General features: G+C 39.6%; 2 protein-coding genes across 2 annotated transcripts; one reads left to right on the top strand and one right to left on the bottom strand.

Annotated features, from left to right (window-relative positions):
• Positions 1–1,884: 1,884 nt before the first annotated feature.
• Positions 1,885–13,025, top strand: LOC127429938 (S-arrestin-like). The gene is made up of 15 exons (XM_051679320.1): positions 1,885–1,977; positions 3,560–3,615; positions 3,803–3,863; positions 5,284–5,328; positions 5,499–5,698; positions 5,795–5,854; positions 6,030–6,097; positions 8,240–8,375; positions 8,841–8,925; positions 9,328–9,400; positions 10,357–10,497; positions 10,594–10,671; positions 11,645–11,659; positions 11,759–11,811; positions 13,003–13,025. Exons 2-15 carry the CDS (start codon positions 3,568–3,570, stop codon positions 13,008–13,010), a joined length of 1,071 nt encoding a protein of 356 aa, XP_051535280.1. The 5' UTR covers positions 1,885–1,977; positions 3,560–3,567; the 3' UTR covers positions 13,011–13,025.
• Positions 13,026–14,713: 1,688 nt separating this feature from the next.
• On the bottom strand, positions 14,714–21,195 carry LOC127429932 (complement C1q and tumor necrosis factor-related protein 9-like). The gene is made up of 5 exons (XM_051679307.1): positions 21,170–21,195; positions 20,718–20,973; positions 20,536–20,616; positions 19,110–19,190; positions 14,714–19,023 (listed from the first exon to the last, which is right to left on the bottom strand). The coding sequence occupies exons 1-5, from the start codon at positions 21,188–21,190 to the stop codon at positions 18,110–18,112; spliced, it is 1,353 nt and encodes a 450-aa protein (XP_051535267.1). The 5' UTR covers positions 21,191–21,195; the 3' UTR covers positions 14,714–18,109.
• Between the last annotated feature and the right edge of the window lie 1,223 nt (positions 21,196–22,418).

The following is a 22,418-nucleotide window of genomic DNA, read 5'->3' as shown; positions in this document are numbered from 1 at the left end:
GATTTGTGTTTTCCTTTGCCTTTATTTTTTTGTTTTTGAACTTAAACATACTCCACGCAAATGTGGTAACGCGTTGCAAGCGCGTGGTCCTGTTGTACATTGTTATGTGCGTTCTTGTGTTATTGTGACTTGAGCAAACCTCAAGGGGGGTGATAGTTTCCTTCACATGTCTGTGCTATTAAACCGAATGTGTTAAGTAGCTAGCTATAAACTTCAAACTGTTGCATGCTGAGCATGCACTCAGATGAATTGTGTTCAGACACATTACAGTACATAAAATTACAGTAGGCGTTTATGTTGAATCCTCAAATGTAAATCAGTCCCAAAACGACCAGCTTTATTCTGAGAGTTAGGAAGAGGTTGATTTACTGATGTAATGAACAAGAGTAAATTAACTTGGGAACACAGTTCTCAGCATGTTTTGCATGTGTAGCCAACATTAACAATGAAACAAAAAGTATTTAAATGTAAACTCTATTCATTGAATTTAATCGAAACTAATCAACAATCATAATTTTTGTCGTAACCGTCCAGCCCTATGTGTTCATGGTACATATTACCTTATAAGTGAACCTCAGGGAAAAGAATAAATCATTAGGTATGATACTGTAAACATCTCCCCTGTATGTGACATGAGAGTGATAAAAGGGTATTTTATGAGAGCGTGTGTGTGTGTGCGAGTGAGTGAGTGAGTGAGTGAGTGTGTGTGTAATCCCATGTGTTTGCATCAGCACTCAGACTGCTGAGATTGACAAGACGGTTTTAAATCGGAGGCTTTAATAATGTAACATGCACTAATAACCCTGTGCATCTCTCTCTGGCCACCTGCTGAGAATAATTCTGAGTGTTTTCCAGAAAGGCTAAAGCTGCCTTTGTGACTACACATATTATAAAACGTATTGTTCCGCATGCTGATTGGTCAATACAGCGTTTCAGCTACAATACACAATATAGTTACAGCTTTGATGTGAAACACCTGTTAACAAAGCTGTTGTAATGTCAAAAAAACATATAATTAGTGCGCTATATCCCAAGACTTCTGAAGTTGCACAATAGCATTGCGTGAAGAACAGACCAAAATTTAAGCAGATGTTTACTGAAAATCTTCCTTTTTTTGCTGTAGCTCTCAAATCTCATTTGCACATGTGCATATTCAAACTTGGAAATTTAGCAAAAATGAAAATGCATTTGTCGTCAGGGGTGGATCTAGGGGGTGGCCACCATGGACCCCATTGGCCACCCCACTCACAATTGCCGTTTTGGTCATTGTTTGTCTTGGCCACAGTTTAGTTAGTCTTTCTACACCAGGGGTTGGCAACCTCTGGCACACGTGCCAGCATTGGCACATGGAGGGGTAATCAATGGCACGCCAGCAACGGCGAGAGAGCAGTATACTGTTTTCATTATATGAAGCTTTTTGCACCTGCATTCCAATCTACATCCAATCCTTCTCATGATCACACAGTGTTTTTATGAGCTGAATGGGAGGCTAAACAAAAAGTTAAAATGCGACGAGACTGCAGTATACCCAACAAACTCGTGCTTTTGTGATATTTGTGGAACTTGACAGCTCTCAGTCATTGTATACTTTCACTGTATGGAAAAGAGCTGCATGAACATTCTCTTTTTGTGTTCCAAGTATTACAGGTTTGGAACGACGTGAGGGTGAGTTAATAGTGAAGACACTTTTAATTTTTCAGGGGAGTTGTCCTTTCAGGGAAGGTAAGTTAATATACATGATTGATGTACTCCTCATATCAGTGTCTTCATATGTGTGTGATTGGATTAGTTCTTCATAAGCATCTGTGGCTTGCAGAATTAATCCTGCTGATGGAAAAGATCCAATCCACTGAGTAATAATTGGTTAAATGTGGGTGGAGACACAGGTTACAAATACAGCCCCTGAAAACACCTGTTCACACAGACATTATCTGGACACACACCGTTATCTGTACTAGAACATCTGAACACTTACAGGTGAGTTTTACAAAGGCTCTGGAGATAAAAATAAAGAATATTTATATGTTTAGGTGAAGAAAATATTGTAGTGAGTAAAAGAAATATAAAATATGGGCCCGAGAGATACTGGTATAGTAGTAATTCTCTCACACACACTTATGTTGTAAGCAGTTATGCATTGTTTCTGTGTTTTATATGTTCTGACAGGGGCATTAAGATGATATTCAGTTTGTAGGAGCAGATGTGGGCAGCTAAAACCTTTTAACATTTAAAAAAAAAAACACAAAAATCTGAAATCGATAGATGGATAAATAGATTGTAATTTCAAACCCATATTTGCTGTATTTACAATGCTTGCATATTTTAAAAGTTATTTCAGAGTGTGTGTGATTGTGTTGAGGTGTTGCACTAGATTGGCATTGTGAGTCATTCAGCCAGGGGCGTAGATTCCTGGGGGGATGGGGGTAACCCCCCAATAATCAAAACAAGCAAGGATACCCCCCCCCCCAATATTTATACATGTAAATGCTTCACACTGTAACCCTCCCAATGTTCAAACCAAATCTATGCCTTTGCATTCATTTGAATAGGCTCAGAATTAAAACAGCTGGCATGTGAGTGAGAGAGAGAGAGAGTGTGAATGTGTGTGTGTGAGTGAGCGTGTGTGTGTGTGTGTGTGTGTGTGTGAGTGAGTGTGAGAAGAGAGTGTGAGTGAGAGAGAGAGTGAGTGAGAGAGAGAGAGAGTGTGAATGTGTGTGTGTGAGTGAGTGTGAGAAGAGAGTGTGAGTGAGAGAGAGAGTGTGTGTGTGTGAGTGAGAGAGAGAGAGTGTGTGTGAGTGAGAGAGAGAGAGAGAGAGAGAGAGTGTGTGAGTGAGAGAGAGGGAGAGAGTGTGAGTGAGAGAGAGAGAGAGAGTGTGTGAGAGAGAGAGAGTGTGAGTGTGAGAGAGAGAGAGAGAGAGAGTGTGTGTGAGTGAGAAGAGAGTGTGTGTGTGTGTGTGAGAGAGAGAGAGTGTGAGTGAATCAAGTGTTCTAAATTGAAGTGCAAAGAAAAACGTCACAATATGAAAACAATTCCCATAAGCACCTACATCATATCTCTATCTTCATACAATATCTTTTCTCATTAAACATCATCTGGTGATATATATATATATGAACAGAACCCTTCATCAGGTGAATATACAGTACAGGCCGGAAAAAGCTTAGATTGGTAAATACTTTAAGAGCATTGTAACGGAGTCTCCGTTATTTCAAAATAAGAGCCCCTTGTGTGTTTGGGCATGTTTGCAGTTAAAAAGTTCCCACATTCTGAACCAAATCTTTTTTTTTTTTTTTTTTTTGGTTATTATTGGGATTTTGGTTGGACAAAAGATTGTATTTATTTTGGACTCTTGTAGCCTCTTTGTCTATGCCCGTCATAGTAAGGAACTTCTAAGATATTTTTGTAACATTCTAGAAATTGATTTGTGAAACTATCTGCTAATGAATCTGTTATCGGCCTTTTCCACCACATTAGTTATTGGTATCAGCAAAGTCCACTATCGGTTGACCTCTAATTGAGAATTAGAGAGAAACTGATCTGTGTTTGTTTGTTCTGTAGGAGACAGAATGAGTCCCAAACACATCATCTACAAGAAACTCTCCCGAGACAAATCTGTGAGTATAAGAGCCAGATCAATCTTACATCTGCCCATCCAGCACTTTTATATTTCCATCCCTTCATTTGTTCATGAATGTCAAGCGATCACATTTTGCAGTTTTGTGTAGCAACATTGTTTCTTCATTTCACAGTTTGCATGTTACATTGTATCAGTGAACTATTTACCTGTGTGTGATGTCATAGGTTGGCGTTTACATGGGCAAACGGGATTTTGTGGACCACTGTGACTTTGTAGATCCTGTTGGTGAGTATAGAGCTCAACGTTCGGGTTCCGGAAGTAAAAATTACATTCATCTTCTCCGTCGGCGAATTTATTTATTTATTTTTCTCCCCTTTTTCTCCCCAATTTGGAATGCCCAATTCCCAGTGCGCTCTAAGTCCTCGTGGTGGCGTAGTGACTCGCCTCAATCCGTGTGGTGGGGGACGAATCTCAGTTGCCTCCGTGTGTGAGACCGTCAATCCGCGCATCTTATTACGTGACTTGTTGAGTGCATTACCATGGAGTCATAGCGCATGTGGAGGCTTCACGCTATTCTCCACGGCATCCACGCACAACTCGCCACGCGCCCCACCGAGAGCGAAAACCACATTATAGCGACCACGAGGAGGTTACCCCATGTGACTCTACCCTCCCTAGCAACCGGGCCAATTTGGTTGCTTAGGAGACCTGGCTGGAGTCACTCAACACACCCTGGATTCGAACTCGCGACTCAAGGGGTGGTAGTCAGCGTCTTTACTCGCGAATTGATTTTTAAAGACTGTGAGCTCAGAGTTTGTTAATTGATGGTATTTGCTTCTTCTGAAGCCACATGTTGTCAAAATTCCTGGTGGAGAACTACACTACCCATAATCTTGAAAAGAAAGATCCACCAATAGGAGAATCATGACAAACAAAGTGCGGCAAAAGAGCTCTGCAGCAACCTCCCATTCTCATGACTTACTGTGAAGGATGCTGGAGTCACTCTCACCTACACTCTCAAACTACTCTTTTGTATAAATCTGAATGTTTTGCAATAAAATTAAAATAGATTTTTTACATATAATCAACAAATTTAAATAGTTTTGTATTTTTGAACCGTATTTATTCTGATTAGATCATTCACAATGCTTCATGGGGTTGTAGATCATTCCCTCATAAAAGACGTTAAGTACACAGTCTTGTCTTTTTGTCTGATTTTCAAACACTTTTTTTGCTTCAAATCAAAGTTTGTGATGCACCTCAGAGTTGGTTGCTTTGGTTCATGGCTTACAGCTCTTTTATTAAGTTATTTATGAAATCCCTATGGATGAAATTAATAAGAAACACTTCTGGAACCACTGTTGCACTCAATTTCAGCTAATCACAGCACAAGTTCTGCCTTACAATCAAAGCTCTCCACCAGCTGCAACTCTCATACAAATTCGATTGTTGATTCCCATGGAAAACACAAACTGATAAATGTATACCTTGTATGTGTTGAAAAAAGCATCTGTTGAATGCATAAATGTACTGTATATTTTTTGGCAATTAATTTAGCAAATGTTAACGCTTGCATGCTGTAATTTGTCTCAAAAATGGCATACTGACTTCATGCAGAAAAGTACTTTCCCATCACCGGCAAGTTATTTTTAGTTTAGCATTTTAACGATTCTCTATTAATGCCATTCTCTCTTTTGTGTGTCAGATGGTGTTGTATTGATCGACCCAGAGCAGGTGAAAGGAAAGAAAGGTGTGATGCAACTCTTAATATCAATTTTATTGAAGTTTATATCCTAAAATGAAATCAGACGTGCTTTAAATGTAAAACAAATTAACTACATACTAAAACCACTAAAATGGTCTTAATGTGTTCACCCTCACATTTTTGTTTTTAAATATTTTATCTGTTGTTTGTGTTAGTGTACATCATGTTGTCGTGCACGTTTCGTTACGGTCGGGATGATATGGATGTGTTGGGAATGGCATTCCGGAAGGACATCTTCCTGTGCACCCGGCAGGTGTATCCTCCTCTCCAGGATAAAGAGCGCAGCATACACACCAAGATCCAGGAGAAAATCCTGCGGAAGCTTGGAGACAACGCATATCCGTTCTTCTTTGAGGTGAGAGAATGTCTGGACCGATGTTTTTTGTGCATCGGATTTACCTTAATTAAAATAGAGTAACATCTGTGTTGATATCACTGTCTTTTGTTTCAGTTTCCAGATAATCTTCCGTGTTCTGTAGCTCTGCAGCCAGCGCCAACAGATGAAGGAAAGGTAAATAAATACTAAACTAACAAAATAATGATAGATCATCACAACCTTAGACATACAGCCACTGTGAGTTAATCAGTGCTCTGATTGCATATTAATGTTTGATGTGTATGTATATGATTATTCTGTGCAAAATATTTATGAGAGACACAAATAATGTGTGTGCGCGTGTGCACAGCACTGTGCAGTGGAGTTTGAGGTGAAGGCCTTCTGCGCAGAAAATCAGGATGAAAAAGCTCAGAAGAGGTGAGAAATCACACACAATATACATTACCGGCATTGGGGTTAATACCAGATACCCAAATCCAGACCAATACCAGACCCCAAGATCCAGGTCAAGGGCAAGACTAGACCCCAGAGACCCAGACAATTACCAGAACCAAAGATCCAGACCAATACTAGACCCCCAAGATCCAGAACTAGACAAATACCAGACTCATTATGACCCAGACCAATACCTGACCCCCTAAGATCCAGACCATTTACCAGAACCAAAGATCCCGATGCAGACCAATACCAGACCCCAAGATCCAGAACTAGACCAATACCAGACTAATTGCAACCCAGATCCACACCTGACCCCCAAAGATCTGGACCAATACCAGACCAAATCCAGACTAAAGATCCAGAACTAGACCAATACCAGACTCATTGTGACCCAGACCTCTAGATCCAGAACCAGGTTAAGACTAGACCCTGTAGACTCAGAACATTACCACACCCCCAAGATCTAGATCTAGAACATTACCAGACCCAGACCAGACTCATTAAGACCCAGACCAATGCCAGACCCCCAAGATCCAGATCAAGTTCAAGATTAGACCCCTTAGACCCAGACTATTACCAGACTCCAAGGTCCAGATCCAGACCAATACCAGATGCGCAAGATACAGATAATGGTCAAGACTAGACCCCCTAGACCCAGACCATTACCAAACCCCAAGATCCAGATCCAGATCAATACCAGACCCCCAAGATCCAGGTCAAGGTAGAGACTAGACTCCCTAGTCCCAGACCATTACCAGACCCCAATATCCAGATCCAGACCAATACCTGATGCCCAAGATCCAGGACCATTTGAAGACTAGACCCCTTGGACCCAGACCAATACCAGACCCCCAAGATCCAGATCAAGGTCAAGACTAGACCCAGACAATTAACAGATCCCAAGGTCCAGATCCAGACCAATACCAGATCCGCAAGATCCAGATCGTGGTCAAGACTAGACCCCATAATCAGACCCCAAGATCCAGCCCAATACCTGACACCTAAGGTCCAGAACCAGGTCAAGACTAGACCCAGACAAGTACCAGACCCCAAGGTCCAGATCAATACCAATACCAGATGTGCAAGATCCCAATCATGTTCAAGACTAGACCTCCTAGACCCAGACCATTACCAGACCCCAAGATCCAGATCCAGGCCAATACCAGACCCCAAGATCCAGATCAAGGTTGAGACTAAACCCCATAACCAGACCCCAAGATCCAGACCAATACCTGACACCCAAGAGCCAGAACCAGGTCAAGCCTAGACCCCCTGGACCCAGACCAATATCAGACCCCCAAGATCCAGATCACGGTCAAGACTAGACCCCTTAGACCCAGACAATTACCATACCCCAAGGTCCAGATCCAGACCTATACCAGATCAGCAAGATCCAAATCATGGTCAAGACTAGACCTCCTAGACCCAGACCATTACCAGATCCCAAGATTCAGATCCAGACCAATACCAGACCTCCAAGATCCAGATCAAGGTCGAGACTAGACCCCCTGGACCTAGACCATTACCAGACCCCAAGATCCAGATCCAGATCAATTCCAGACCCCAAAGATCCAGATCAAGGTGAAGACTTGACCCCCCCTAGACTCCATAACCAGACCCCAGGATCTAGACCAATACCTGACGCCCAAGATCCAGAACCAGGTCAAGAAAAGATCCCCTGGATCCAGACCAATACCAGACCCCAAGATCCAGAACCAGGCCAATACCAGACCCACTAAAACCAAGACTAGACCCCCCACTAGGATTCAGACCTGTTGGTCCAAGAACCTGTCTGATCATTTTAATAAACTAAAAGAGAGGAAATGCTTAATTTTTTGCTGCATTATTTTCAAGCACAAAACTACTTTTTATAGTGTATGAGTAGCAGTTCAAAGTCAGGAAATTCTTGTTAATTCTCTGTAATGGTGAAGGTACCATGCCGATCTGTGATTGAGATCATTCTCACCTTTATTTTGCTGGAAATAGACTGCTGTCTTGTCTGAGCCAATAAACAGAAACCAATGACACATTTCAGTGGTCTTCAGAGGTCTCGAGACAAAGACTCCAACACTTTTCATTACTCAAGAGGTTCTCTGTACTCATCTTTCTCTGTTTCTGCAGGAGTTCAGTGCGGCTGGCCATCAGAAAGGTCCAGTACGCTCCAGATAAAGGCGGAGCGGCTCCATCAGGCGAGACCACCTGTGAATTTGTCATGTCTGATAAACCACTGCATATGCGTGTCAGTCTGGAGAAAGAGGTGGGACTTCCAGTGTGCTAAAGTTACTCCTCACATTCAGTTCTTTCTGTTTTTGATTTATTTGTGGTATTTTCAAAGGCAAGCATTACTTTTACTATTGCAAATATTTGGGGTTAATAATTTGAACAATCCCCAAATCTTGATACCTCAAATAATGTGTCTTGTTGAGGAGAGGTGTGCTGTACTTTAGAGGAGAGAGTCCTATCTATAAAGTGTCATATCTTGAGACCAGAATATCAAAGAGACCGTATAGGTTAATTTGCCTTGGGCCAGTAGACAACAACCAAGGAAGCTCTAGCAACCACCCAGCAAGATGCAAAAAACACTCAGAACACCTCAGCAACTGCAAAGCAATGCCCTGGCAACCACCCACAAGAACATAGCACTGTGGTGAAAACTTTTGCACAGGCCACCATCACTCACATTTTCAACAAAAAAATTATTCTGCTATTCTGCACATTACAGACGTATTACCATGGAGAACCAATCAACATCAGTGTGGACATTGACAACAGTTCCAACAGGAATGTGAATGACATCTCAGTCTCCGGTATACACCCACACACACACACACACACACACGCACACACACACACACACACACACACACACAAACTTGTTTTTATATTATTGTGGGGACTCTCCATAGACTTCCATGCATTTTATGGATTTTATGCAGATCTAAAGATAATTTCTACCCCCTAACCCTCACAGAAACCTTTTTGCATTTTTACATTTTCAAAAAAAGAGTTTGTATGTTTAGTAAGCCATTTCCCTCGTGGGGACCACTGGGTGGGCCCCACCATGTAGGTTATCTCAGGTTTTACTCTCCTTGTGGGGACATTTGGTCCCCACAATGTAGTACAAACATGTACACACACAGACATAGTGACATCTGTTTAAAACTGTTTTGTCCTGTGTTACACAGTCTTTCCTCTGTCTCTTTCTACAGTGGAGCAGATTACTAATGTTGTGCTTTACTCAAATGACAAATACGTCAAAACTGTGGCTTATGAGGAAACTACGTAAGCATGAATAAATATTTATATCATCAAACACACTATAATGTCACTGAGAGAATGTTACAATTATGATGTTACATTTTATGATGTAATTAAAATGTTATGGTTATGATGTCACTGAGAGAATGTAACAGTTATGATGTCATTGAATGATGCAAAGAGAATGTTATGTTTTATGATGTCACAGAGAGAATATTACTGAGAGAATGTCACATTTTATGTTGTCACAGAGAGAATGTTGCATTTTTTTGATGTCACTGAGAGAATGTTATTGGTTAACTGAGAGAATGTTACGTTTTATGATGTCACGAGGGGATGTTATGTTTTAAGTCACCGAGGGAATGTTACGGTCATGATGTCACAGTGAGTATGTTTCATGATGCCACCAAGAGAATTTTACATTTAATAATGTCATAAAGAGAATGTTATGTATTATGATGTGACTGAGAGAAAGTTAAAAAAATGTATGTCACCCAGAGAATGTAACAGTCATGATGTCACCAAGAGAATGTAACGGTTATTAATTAGCTGAGAGAATGTTACAGTAATGATGTCACCGAGAGAACGTTATGATTTATGATGTCACCAAGAGAATGTTACAGTTATTAATTAGCTGGGAGAATGTTATGGTAATGATGTCACAGAGAGAACGTTACGGTTTATGATGTCACCAAGAGAATGTTACAGTCGTGATGTCACTGAGAGAATGTTACGGTTATGATGTCACTGAGAAATTATGGTTTATGATGTCACCAAGAGAATCATATGGTTTATGATGTCACAGAAAGAATGCTACATTTAATGGTGTCATCAAGAGAAGTTTATGTATTTTGATGTCACAGAGAGAATGTTCCGTTTTATGATGTCACTCAGAGAATATTACAGTTGTTATGTCACTTTATGACTGGTATCATTATTATGGCACTGAGAGAATGTATTTCTCTATCATATCAACACAGAGACACTGTGCCGTCTGGTACCAGTCTGAAGAAGATTTACACACTCAGTCCTCTGCTGAACAATGATAACCGTGACAGACATGGTCTCGCTCTGGACGGAAAACTCAAACATGAGGACACTAATCTGGCCTCCTCCAGCATGTAAGTGATAATCATTCAGTATTCATGCTAGTACATCAGTCAGCTGAAACAGACCTAATACAAGTTTTCACTGTATCTCTCTTGTGTTCTCTGCAGTGTAAAGGATGAAGTTCTGAAGGAGATTCTGGGCATGTTGGTGGCTTATAGAGTGGTGATAAAGTGTAATGCAGTGGGGTGAGTGAACGCAAAATGTTTTGAGTTTGGACTTCGTGTTGGGTCCTAATATGTCGAGCCTGATCTCAAGAAGATAACATGACTCTGGTGACTTTTTAGTAAAATAAAGAGCATAGAAATAGAATAGAACAGAAAAAAATAGCAACACTTATAAATTAATTTTTCAATAGCATGGCTCAGCTGTTTTCTAAGCAGTATAGCTGTCCCAGTAACAAGCTTTGACTAACAAGTAGTGGCGTGATGTGACAAAACTGTTGTGTTTATTTTGGAATATAGCACTGCACACACAGCTTTAAAGCCAAGCGAACTATCGTACTAATCGAACGCAGTTGCGAACACGTCCACCCTCTCTTTTGTATGAAGCACTGGAAAGGATTCATTTAAGTGAGTTGTTCACTCGGATGGTTCATTTAAATGCACCAGTTCAATAAAACGATTCACTGATTCCTTTTTGAATCCCTGCACAGGAGTTGTCTTTTATGAAGAGATATACAAATATTATGACAGTATTTGTAATACAATATTTGTTTTGATTTTGTTTTGTGAAGCACTTTGTGCTAGATTGCTGAAAGGTGCTATAAAAATAATAATAATAGTTATTATTATTATTATATTTATTACATAATAATATAGTATTTTGTTAAATTATCATCAACAGGTTAATCTTGACTAATGTTAATTTACCAAAATACATTTGTTCATTTTTTTGTTTGTGTTATTAACAGATAAAATAAACACACAAATTATATAATTTGTTCGTTATATATTTAAAAATAAAGCCCCACAGCCCCAATGTTGTCAGTTCGTTTTTGGTAGTAATGTAGTGGTGTTTTTAGCAAATGGTAACTTGCCTGAAATGTAACTATTTTACAGTATGTGTGTGTGTGTAATTTGACAAGCTAACACTGCTGTATTTATATGGATCATTTCTGAACGTTCAGCTGCTAATGGTTGTCTTTCTCTTCTTTTACAGTATGGTTGGATCCAGGTGAGTTTTGGGTGCTGTAAAATGTTCTGAATTTGCAGTGTGTGCATCTGTAAGGTGTAACTGCAACTGTGTGTGTGTGTGTGTGTGTGTGTGTTTCAGTGAGGTTGCTGTGGAGGTCCCATTTAAACTTATGCATCCCAAACCTGATCCAGGTAAATCGATAACAGTTTCAAACTAGCTGATTTTCCAGTTTATATTTCATTTAGACTAGAGGTCGACCGATAGCGGATTTTGCCGATACGATAACTAAGTTTGTTGCAAAGGCAGATAACCGTTTAATCTGCCAAAAGTTTTTAAAATTGATTTATTAAATGTTAAAAAGTCCAAAATGAGTAAAATCACAAATGCATGTTTGTTGTGCAACCAAAATCTCAATAACCAGAAAAATGAAGATTTGGTGCATAGCGTGGGACTTTTAATTGTAAACTCACCCGAAATACTCGGAGGACTTTTGTTTTGAAATGTCTGTGCTTCCGGCTCACACAACACACAAAACATGCACTCTTACAATCATCTACAGTTTATTACAATGGAATCACTATAAAGTAAACATTTTCATATGGGCTAATAAATAAAATAAATGTAAAAAAACAAAAAAGAAGAGTAGATCATCAATCATAAATAGCTGATCATCAGTGATCGTTTGTCAATTATCATATGTTTCTTTTTTAATAACGTTTCACATGAATAATTCTGAATTAGCCCATAAACTGTGATGGCGACAGAGTCTTGGCTCCTTTACAATGCTCTATATGTAAATACACACCTAATTAAGTTTTTTTTATTGCCTATGTAATCACCAGATTATGGGTTTCGGCCACAGAGCAATAATAATTTAAAAAATCTAGCGTCAACTATCTGCATATACTGTAGTTTTGCCAATAACTATTAGTTCCAAAAAGCAACTATCGGCACCTATTAATCGGTAAAACCGATATATCAGTCAGCCTCTAATATAGACCACATAGACCACTTTAGACCAATAAAAAAGAGCTACCATGTTCCAAAAACCATCCTGACCATGTTAAATGAATAATTTCGGCTAAAATTAACATTCTGTTATCATTTGCTCACCCTCATATTGTTTCAAACCTGTATTACTTTTCTCCTTCTGTGGAGCACAAAAGGAACATTTTAGCAATATGTTGACAGCGATGTTTCTTAAAAACATGTCCTTTTTATGTTCCAGCAAAGAAATGTGCCAAAACGTATTGAATTTTAGTCTTAAATAAACTTCGAACAGGGCATTGGAATGTCACACATTGAGATATGTAACATTGTTATTATTAATTTGATAATAATTGAATGTTTTCTCTTTCTTCCCCATTCTTTTCCATATAAAGAGAGGTAAGCCCCAATCATGCCATTGTGTTTGTTTCCTAATGTAAATTATCTCCATTATCAGGGTGTATACAGTCACACATTCTGCATTAATTTTGTAACATCAATGATTTGATCTTATGGACTATACTGTATATGGACTGTTACGTAATACCCTGAGTATAGATTCCACGTGTCTCCAATTTCACGTGTACGTCTCCATTGAATGCACAATGTGTGGTGTACGTTTCCCTGTTTTTAAACTACAAACACACACACTCTTGAGATGACAAATGATCCGTTTTGGCTCTGGGAAGGGAATGTTAAGAGTGCGAGGAACAGCGATATCAGTGTTTTATCTAAATATGATCCTGTCTCTTGTGTCAAGCCCCAGTTTAACGCCGTTCTTTCAGTAAATCTGTTGTTACCGTTCAATAGAAACAATATTGTGACATCAAAACAGGTGTGTGTGTGTGTTACTGACAAAGAACACCTTTGTTCCTGTAATTTAATGTTCTAATATCTCTACATCTGTGATATTATCAGCCTAGTATATGGCGTTTGTGTTGATTGAGTTTCTCGTTTGTCTTTGCACAATTTTAATGTTTCTGTGTATCTGCATGCATGCAGTGAAGACACAACTGACCTGGTGTTCGAGGAATTTAAACGCTCATATTTGAAGGGGATCATCGGCGATGATGACGAATCTCCGGCTGAGCCTTGAGAGATGCAGAGCGACTGGTCGGAGCACGTATAAGTGTATAAACATTTATGTTGGCAATATAATAAGCATTTATGGGTGCATGTTAAGGTTTGTAGATGTTGCAGCATGGCTGTAGTGTGTTTTAAGTGTGGTTTATGCTAATATTCACAGTGAAAAATAATCGTATTTTATAGTTAAACTGATTATAAAGGATTATAGTTTTACCAGACCTTTGGACCGTGATGTTTTCAATTAATTTGTGATTTTGTTTTACATTTATTTATTTTTTAATCATTTTATAGAGAGCAATTTCTAGCCGATGAAATGTTTTATTGCTGAGCATAACTAGAAAAATTTCTATTCACTATGAAAATTATGACTTTTCAAGATTTTGTTAATTTACATTAAGTTTTACAGTTTGACTATTTCACACCTGGAAATCACAATTTTAAAATTCCCTGATATTCCCCTGACCATGGGAACCCTTCAGATATAATTATGTATATTATGAATTGAAAGATGCTTTGGACTCCATCCACAAAAATAAAATTATTCCCTTAAAATAAAACCTCAGAGATAAGTGTTACACGTGTGTACTTTCTTTAATTTAAAAGCTTGTCAGAAAGCTAAAACTTTACTGTATATCTAAAGCTTTCAGTATGTATTTACCTATAAACATACTTCTGTTTTATTGTTGTATTGAAGAGTCACATTTTGTACTATGTGAGTTGAATAGCAAATTATTTGCACTGTACATTTAACCCTAACCCTAAACTGGTGCCATTAGTATCCCCAAAACTGTAGCTACAAAATCCTAAGTATTATAACATTCTAGTATTCTCCTGTTTAATTAACTTAAAATGTTTTAAAGTACAAAAAATATTTTAAAAATACTGTGCATTCAGAAAGTATTCAGGCCCCTTAATTTTTTTTTCACATTTTGTTATGTTGCGGCCTTATGCTAAAATGTTTAAAAAAAAAAAATTCTCACATAAATCTACACTCCATACCCCATAATGACAAAGCAAAAACCAGATTTTTGATAACTGCAAATTTATTAAAAAGAAAAAAATGAAATGTCACATTGACATAAGTATTCAGACCCTTTGCTATGATACTTGAAATTTAGCTCGGGTGCATCCCATTTCTCTGGATCATCTTTGAGATGTTTCTACACTTTGATTGGAGTCCACCTGTGGCAAATTCAATTGATTGGACATGATCTGGAAAGGCACACACCTGTCTATATAAGGTCATATAGCTGAAAATGCATATCAGAGCAAAAACCAAGCCATGAGGTCAAAGGAACTGCCTGCAGAGCTCAGAGACAGGTTTGTGTCGAGACACAGATCTGGGGAAGGCTACAAAAAATTTCAGCTGCATTGAAGGTTCCCAAGAGCACAGTGGCCTCCATAATTCTTAAATGGAAGAAGTTTGGAACAACCAGGTCTCTTCCTAGAGCTGGCCGCCCTGGCCAAACTGAGCAATCGGGGGAGAAAGGCCTTGGTAAGAGAGGTGATCAAGAAGCCGATGGTCACTTTGGTTGAGCTCCAGAGATCATGTGTGGAGATGGGAGAAACTTGCAGAAGGACAACCATCACTGCAACACTCCACCGATCTGGGCTTTATGGCAGAGTGGCCAGACGGAAGCCTCTCCTCAGTGCAAGACACGGAAAGGACTCTCAGACTGTGAGAAACAAGATTCTCTGGTTTGATGAAATGAAGATTGAAATGTTTGGCCTCAATTCCAAGCGTCATGTCTGGAGGAAACCAGGCACCGCTCATCACCTGCCCAATACCATCCCAACGGTGAAGCATGGTGGTGGTAGCATCATGCTGTGGGTGTGTTTTTCAGAGGCAGGGACTTGGGGATTGGTCAGGGTTGAAGATAATCTGAACGCTGAAAAATACAGAGATATCCTTAATGAAAACCTTGTCCAGAGCGCTCAGGACCTCAGACTGGGCCGAAGGTTCACCTTCCAACAGGACAACAACAAAATGTGAAAAAAATGAAGGGGTCTGAATACACTGTATTTTAATTTTAATATAACTGCACTTTTCATTATTAGACTCTAGTGTGTAACCCACATTCTTATGGCAGCAGTACAGACTGTAAACCAAATTTGCAGTGCGGACAGTAAACCAAACCATTAATCTTGCTACCTTTATGTTCATAAACATAATAACTTGACTGACATTAGAGCTAAGACATTAGCTCTGTTGCAAAACAGGTTGGTAGTATAAAACTGCACTATTTGTGTAGTTGCTGCCTATGTAGATCACTTAAAATCAGTTGCAAATGAGGTTCCTTTTCAGTTAGGATGCTGCCTTAAAAGGAAGCTGCCAATATAAGCAGTATACTTTAAGGCATCTCTTTTGGTTTTGAGTGTTTGCAACTGAAATGTATAAATGAAATATGCAAATGAATACATTGAAATGTAAGTATGTACTGGCTACATGAGTAGAAGTATCTTCTTTTTAATATTTTCCATGTGGTGACTCGTTGGTAGTTGTGCTCAAATTTGTTCAGACATGCTACCTACTGGTACAACATCTTAAATCCTGGTCAGGTTGGTCTGCTGGCTGGTTTTAGAGGGGTTTTGGTACTGTGTAGCTGGTCACGCTGGGAGACCAGCTAAAACCAGCAAACCAGTTTACAATGTCTTTTTCAGCAGTGCACCTGGTCTTTAAAGTTTGAGAACCACTGCTTTGAGTGATAAACTGTGAATGAGATACAAGTAGTCTGTTTAATCGTTTACAATTTATTGGAAATTATTTTTAGAGAGGACAATTGATACACAGAACATGAGCAGAATTGTTTTGTCATGTTAAATCATCAATATATTAAAGCTGAGACAGTGAAGCGTGTCTGAATAATCATTAAACATCAAAGATTAAAACCCCAAATACAGAGACTATTAATCTTTTTCTCAATCTCATTATTAAACAGGTGTTAAACACTTCTCTTATTTGTAAGACAACACCTCTCTCTAATCTCTCAAGTACCTCTTCTGTCTGCTCATCTATCCTGAGCATTCTCATTTACACTTTTAACTGCTGTGTATGTGCTAAATAGCTGGGGCGAAATGCAATAGCTGATTGGTGCATTTCTGCTTATTTTACATTCTTATCAAAGGTTTGGCTAAAAACGTGTCTGTCAAGGGAGCTCAACTGATCTACAGTACCTCACTGCGTATTGATAGAGACACCGTGTGGTTAATCAAATTACAAGACATGCAGAGCACACATACACCTGGAGAACTAATGCATTCAAAACATGAGAAAGAGAAAGCTCTTCTTTCAGGTTCACAAGCTACATCCAGAGGTTTTCAATGGAAGCTACATGTAACACAGAAGACTAAAAAACACTTTGGCTCTCAGGGTTATCAGGGTTAAAGGTTTGGGGTTTTAGGTTGAAAATTTAAGGAACAAGTTTGAGAACAAGATGTTTTGGAATATTAATATTCTTTGGCAGCAGGTTTAGAGAATAGGACTAGAGTGTCACCTATAGGGAGGAGATTTAAAGTATAGGTAAAGAGTCTGAGCATTTGTTTAGAATGTACTGTAGAGTGTAGGTTGAGCATTTTAACAAGGGCTGTCAGTTTAAAGTTTTAATTTAGTGTGATTGATTATATTAAAAATAACATAATTAATCATACCCCCAACCTCTATGTAAATAATGTTCCTACCAACAGAACAGTTCAAGCTTGATGTACCACCTTGTTGCAGCAGGGGGCAGTCAGCGCACCAGCTGTACAGACAACACGCCTCGTCAAATCAACGAGCACAACAGGCAGCTCAGCCTTCCATAGACAGACACAATTTTGTGCTCAAAGACAGCTCGATTAAGCACAACAGAAGGAATTTTGAGATGCATTTTTAAAAGTTTCAAACTACTTTGAACTTGAGACAACGTCCTCAAAACACAGCTCTTATGACTAGAGGTGCTAAAAATACTAGTGAGACGCGAAGCAACCAAGCATCTGTTGGACATATGAGTACATAGACCAACAGTAAAAAAAGAGTGACTCCAGCCAGGTCTCCTAAGCAACCAAATTGGCTCGGTTGCTAGGGACAGTAGAGTCACATGGGGTAACCTCCTCGTGGTCGCTATAATTTGATTAATTAATCAGCACATCATGTAATTTGATTAAAAATGGTAATTGATTGACAGCCCTAGTTTTAACTCAAGTTTAAAATGCAGTGCGTACTTTAGGATTAGAGTTTGAGTTCAAGATTGAAAGTGTAGCTTAAGAGTTGCAGCACAAGTTTAGAATGGCAAGCATTGGTTTAGAGTCTGAATGCAAGTTTAGAGTGTAGGTTTAGAGTCTGAGTGCATGTTTAGAAGTGAAGGTTTAGAGTCTGAATGCAATTTTAGAATGTAGAGTGTAGGTTTAGAGTTAAGATTTAGACTGTAGGTTTAGAGTTTAGGGTGGAGTTGTGGTAGGTTTCTCTATCTCTCCCCAGGTGAACTCTCCAATTATCTCAGGCACATTGAAATCTCTTGGAGCCAGGTCATCACATCTATCTGGGTAAAGCAGAAACCCACTGAATGTGCTGCTGGACTCGATGCTGGTGAAGGCGCCATTAGTGGTGGTGTCTCGCACCTGCAGCCACACCCAGTCGCCCTGGCTCAGGTTCAGCACTACCTGCTGAGAAGCGATGTTCAGTTCCATTGGTGTAGTCGTCTTCACCACCGACTCAAAGTTGACGAAGAGTCCTACTTTCAGCGGACGGGTGGACACTTGCAGGTTGTAGCTAAACACGTAGGTTCCATTAACGGGGGCTATGTAGACGCCATTTTCGGGGTTGTAGTTCTGGAGCAGGTTGTAGATGACGCGTTTGAATGGCACTGGACGATTGGGTAGCGGAAAAGAGGTGGTTAGGGCGGCTGAGAAAGCCGATTGCACAGTGGGCGAGCAAGGTCCGGGCAAACCCGTGAATCCTGTATTGCCCTGAGAGCCTTTGGGTCCCGTTGCTCCACCTGGACCCTGTGGTCCTGTTGCACCCGTGTCTCCTTTGTTGCCCTTTTGCCCCTGAGGACCCTGCATCCCCGGAGCCCCATCCTGACAGTTGCACAGGCCCTGTGGCCCCTGGTCACCCTTTTGCCCAGATACACCTTGAATACCAGGCACGCCTGCCACGCCCAGATCGCCCTTCAGACCTTTAGGACCAGCCTCTCCGTTTAGCCCAGGTAACCCTCTTGGACCTGCAGGGCCAGGAAGACCCGCTTCACCTGGCGGTCCTGGTAGGGGCTCACAGGTTTCTGGGCACTGGCCGTCCTCTCCTTTTGGACCCGGCTCACCCACAAGACCACTCTGACCAGGGTCACCCTTCTCACCTGAACACAAACGTGCAACCACGGTTACCGGGGCCTGTGATAGACATTGTGTGGCTCTCAGTGTTAATGCATAAGTGAGTACTGACCTTTGAACCCACGGTCTCCCTTCAGACCTGGGCGTCCAATGGGACCTATTTCACCCTTGTCCCCCACTTCACCTTTCTCACCTGTGAGTGAGGAATTAAACTGATAATTGCATTGGTAAATTGAGTTTGTAATGTAGAATTGGGGAGTAACTACCTGAGTAGTGTGTAAGTTTTGCGCCACTATTTGTCACCAAGCAAAAATGCAATGACTGGGTTTTTGGAGAGAGAAGGTCATGTGTCTGAAGAACTGTATACAGAACCTTTAAATACTGCCCTTTATTAATATTTTTGGCTTTATTTGTTGTATTTATTTTAAATGTACAGTATCTGCTCAGGTTTGATACTGTGACTCTACTTGAGATTGTAGTGTAGCTAATTACCTTTCTCAAATGAGCTGCTTGTCTGTAGTTTAAAGGAATATTCCAGTTCAATCGACAGCATTTGTGGCATAATGTTATTGAGAAATTATAGCTCATTTATTAAAAAATCGTGGCACTTACAATGGAAGTGAATGGGGCCAATCCATAAAGGTTAAAATGCTCACTATTTCTAAACTATAGCCACAAGATTTAAACATTATACGTGTAAACGTGACTTTAGTGTGATAAAATCACTTACTAACCTGTTCTGTGTGAAGTTAAACTTAATATTCCATTTTTGTTGCTATGACGACCAGTGTCAGAAACTGACTTTTCCATAAAGGGGCAATAATTGCCCCTGAATTTGATTTTCAGAGGCATTTTTTTTGCTTTTAAGGTTTTTTGTTTTTTTTCTGGACATATAAAAATTATACTTTTATTCTGATAAAATGTAATCAATACATCAACATAAGTTCTCAGTCTGGATATACAGTATTTCCTCCTTCCAATAAAACTAAATCAACATCAAATTATGTTTTATATGATAATGTTTAAAACTAAGTTTAAATTATTATAAGAACTATCTTAAAAAACAGAAACTGGGACTTTGCCACCACATTTTGAATTTCAGGGGCATTTTTTTCACTTTTGGGGGCATTTTTGCCCTGAGTTAATCTTAATTTCTGACCCTGTTGACGACACAACACCAGTCAACCCTATAAGTGATTTTTATCACACTAAAATGATGTTTACATGTATAATGTTCATCTTTTGGCTAAGCAGTGCATATTTTAATGCTTCTAAACTGGTGCATTCACTTCAACTGCAAGAGCCTTACTGTAACCTTGATATTCATATAAACGGGGGACGAGTTGGAAATATTTTTTGTGTTAACGTTATACCACAAATGCTGTCAATTGAGTGTTACTTGTATTGAACCCGGAATATTCCTTGAACTGCTTTTAAATGAGTAGCTTGTAGCATGCTGAAATAGCTTCCCCAACACTGATAACACATATATTCATATGAATAAACTGCATGGTATGTGTCTTGTCATTGAGTCTCACCCTTCAAGCCGGGACGTCCTGTGAACCCCGGACGGCCAAGAGGCCCAGTGAGGCCTCTCGGACCTGGACTACCAGGACTTCCTGTGAGTAACAAAGTCAATTTGTAAAACACTCAACGGTAGTAAACAAATAGAGAATTTGTGTGAGCGTACTTTGGAGTTTAACTCTGTGTGTGTTTGTACCTGGTAGTCCACGGACACCTTTATCTCCTTTCGGCCCTTTTTGCCCGGAGCATGCAGAACAGATGCAGTACCACGGTACCTGATCCGCTGTGGGCGGAACCGGAGCTTCCAGAATGTACTGACAATAGGACAAATCGGGCTCTGCCACCGGCCCCAACGGAAGGCTCTCATTGGGTAATATCCCACGAAACTCAGGAACTGAAGCACACTGGCCAAGAGACAAACAAACAAGCACCCCCACAATACTCCTCACATCCTGTGGACAAACAGCACAACAGATGAAATATTAGGAGTCAAATCTAGTCAAAACATGATTACCACCATGCAATGTACATTTTAATTATTCGTGAAACTAGAGTAAGTTTTGATTCTCAATATCACCAGTATGTTGGTATTTACAGGTGAAGGCATTATAAAAAGAGATCAGATGGATGGATAGATAGATCACCCACCATGTTCCAGTGATGAAGCATGTTGTTCTTCCTCACTCTGAACTAAGAGTGTGAAAAACTCTCTGATGGCTCGACAACTCACACTTATATACCTGCAGCCGCACCTGTGTGTGTGTGTGTGTGTGTGTGTGTGTGTGTGTGTGTGTGTTTGGACCACTGGGAGATGGATTTTTTCCTCCATTCTTTACGACCTCATTAGGCCCAGGATATGATGAGTTATAATACAGTGGAGAGAGAATAGGAGAATGCTTGTGTCTTTGTGTGTGTAATACGGCAGCGTTGAGAGCAGGTATGGCTGTAACACGAGAGATTTGATTCATCTCTGGAGATGATTTATAATGCAGAGAGATCTGGGAACACCGCAGTCTTCTGACCACAAGACCTGATTCAGGTCAGATCACACACACACACACGCACACACACACAGACAGAGAGAGAGAGTTCACTTACTATAATAACTACACTTTGGTAAAATACCAGCAGCTGTGGTTTGCCAGCAGTTATCTTTAAAAATACAATGACCATCATTCAGGCTTATAAACTTCATATATTCGCTTTCTGGAACTATAGAAACTCTTCAACTTTAAAATCTATTGTTAAACACCATAGTAACTACAGAAGGCCACATGATGACTTAAGTTCTTCAAGAATGGCCTTTTCGGGACAGTAGAGACCATGCACAATGTTACTCGCGCAAACACAAAACACCATCATGGTAACGTGACACTAAAATAATGCAAGAAACATTAACGAAATGAAATAAAATATAACACAGAACACCCCAATGTACCTAACTGATATCAAAAATAAGAAACAACTGTTCTGATAAAATATAAGGAAATGTGATAAGAACACCTTCATATTTTTTTCACTAATTTTAACAATAGTTTACCGTAAAAGTGCATGTATTCTCTTGTTAAACATAACATATATATTTACCATTAATTATACAGTAAAATCATACTTTTTACATCTAAAAACCATAACATGCATAAAAACTTAAATGCATTGTCTTGTTAAATATCACTTCTTAATGTATATGTTATAAAAAAGATTCCGGGTTCAAAACAAGTTAAGCTCAATCGACAGCATTTGTGGCATAATGTTGCTTACCACAAAAATTCATTTTCAACTCATCCCTCTTTTTCTTTAAAATAAGCAAAATATCTGTGTTCCAGTGAGACACTTACAATGGAAGTCAATGGGGCCAATTTTTGGAGGGTTTAAAGGCAGAAATGTGAAGCTTATA

The sequence above is a fragment of the Myxocyprinus asiaticus genome, chromosome 39, assembly GCF_019703515.2.
Source record: "Myxocyprinus asiaticus isolate MX2 ecotype Aquarium Trade chromosome 39, UBuf_Myxa_2, whole genome shotgun sequence".
NCBI classification, from domain to species: Eukaryota; Metazoa; Chordata; class Actinopteri; order Cypriniformes; family Catostomidae; genus Myxocyprinus; species Myxocyprinus asiaticus.
Note: the sequence above shows the minus strand (reverse complement) of the source record. Positions and strands in the feature narration are given on the sequence as shown.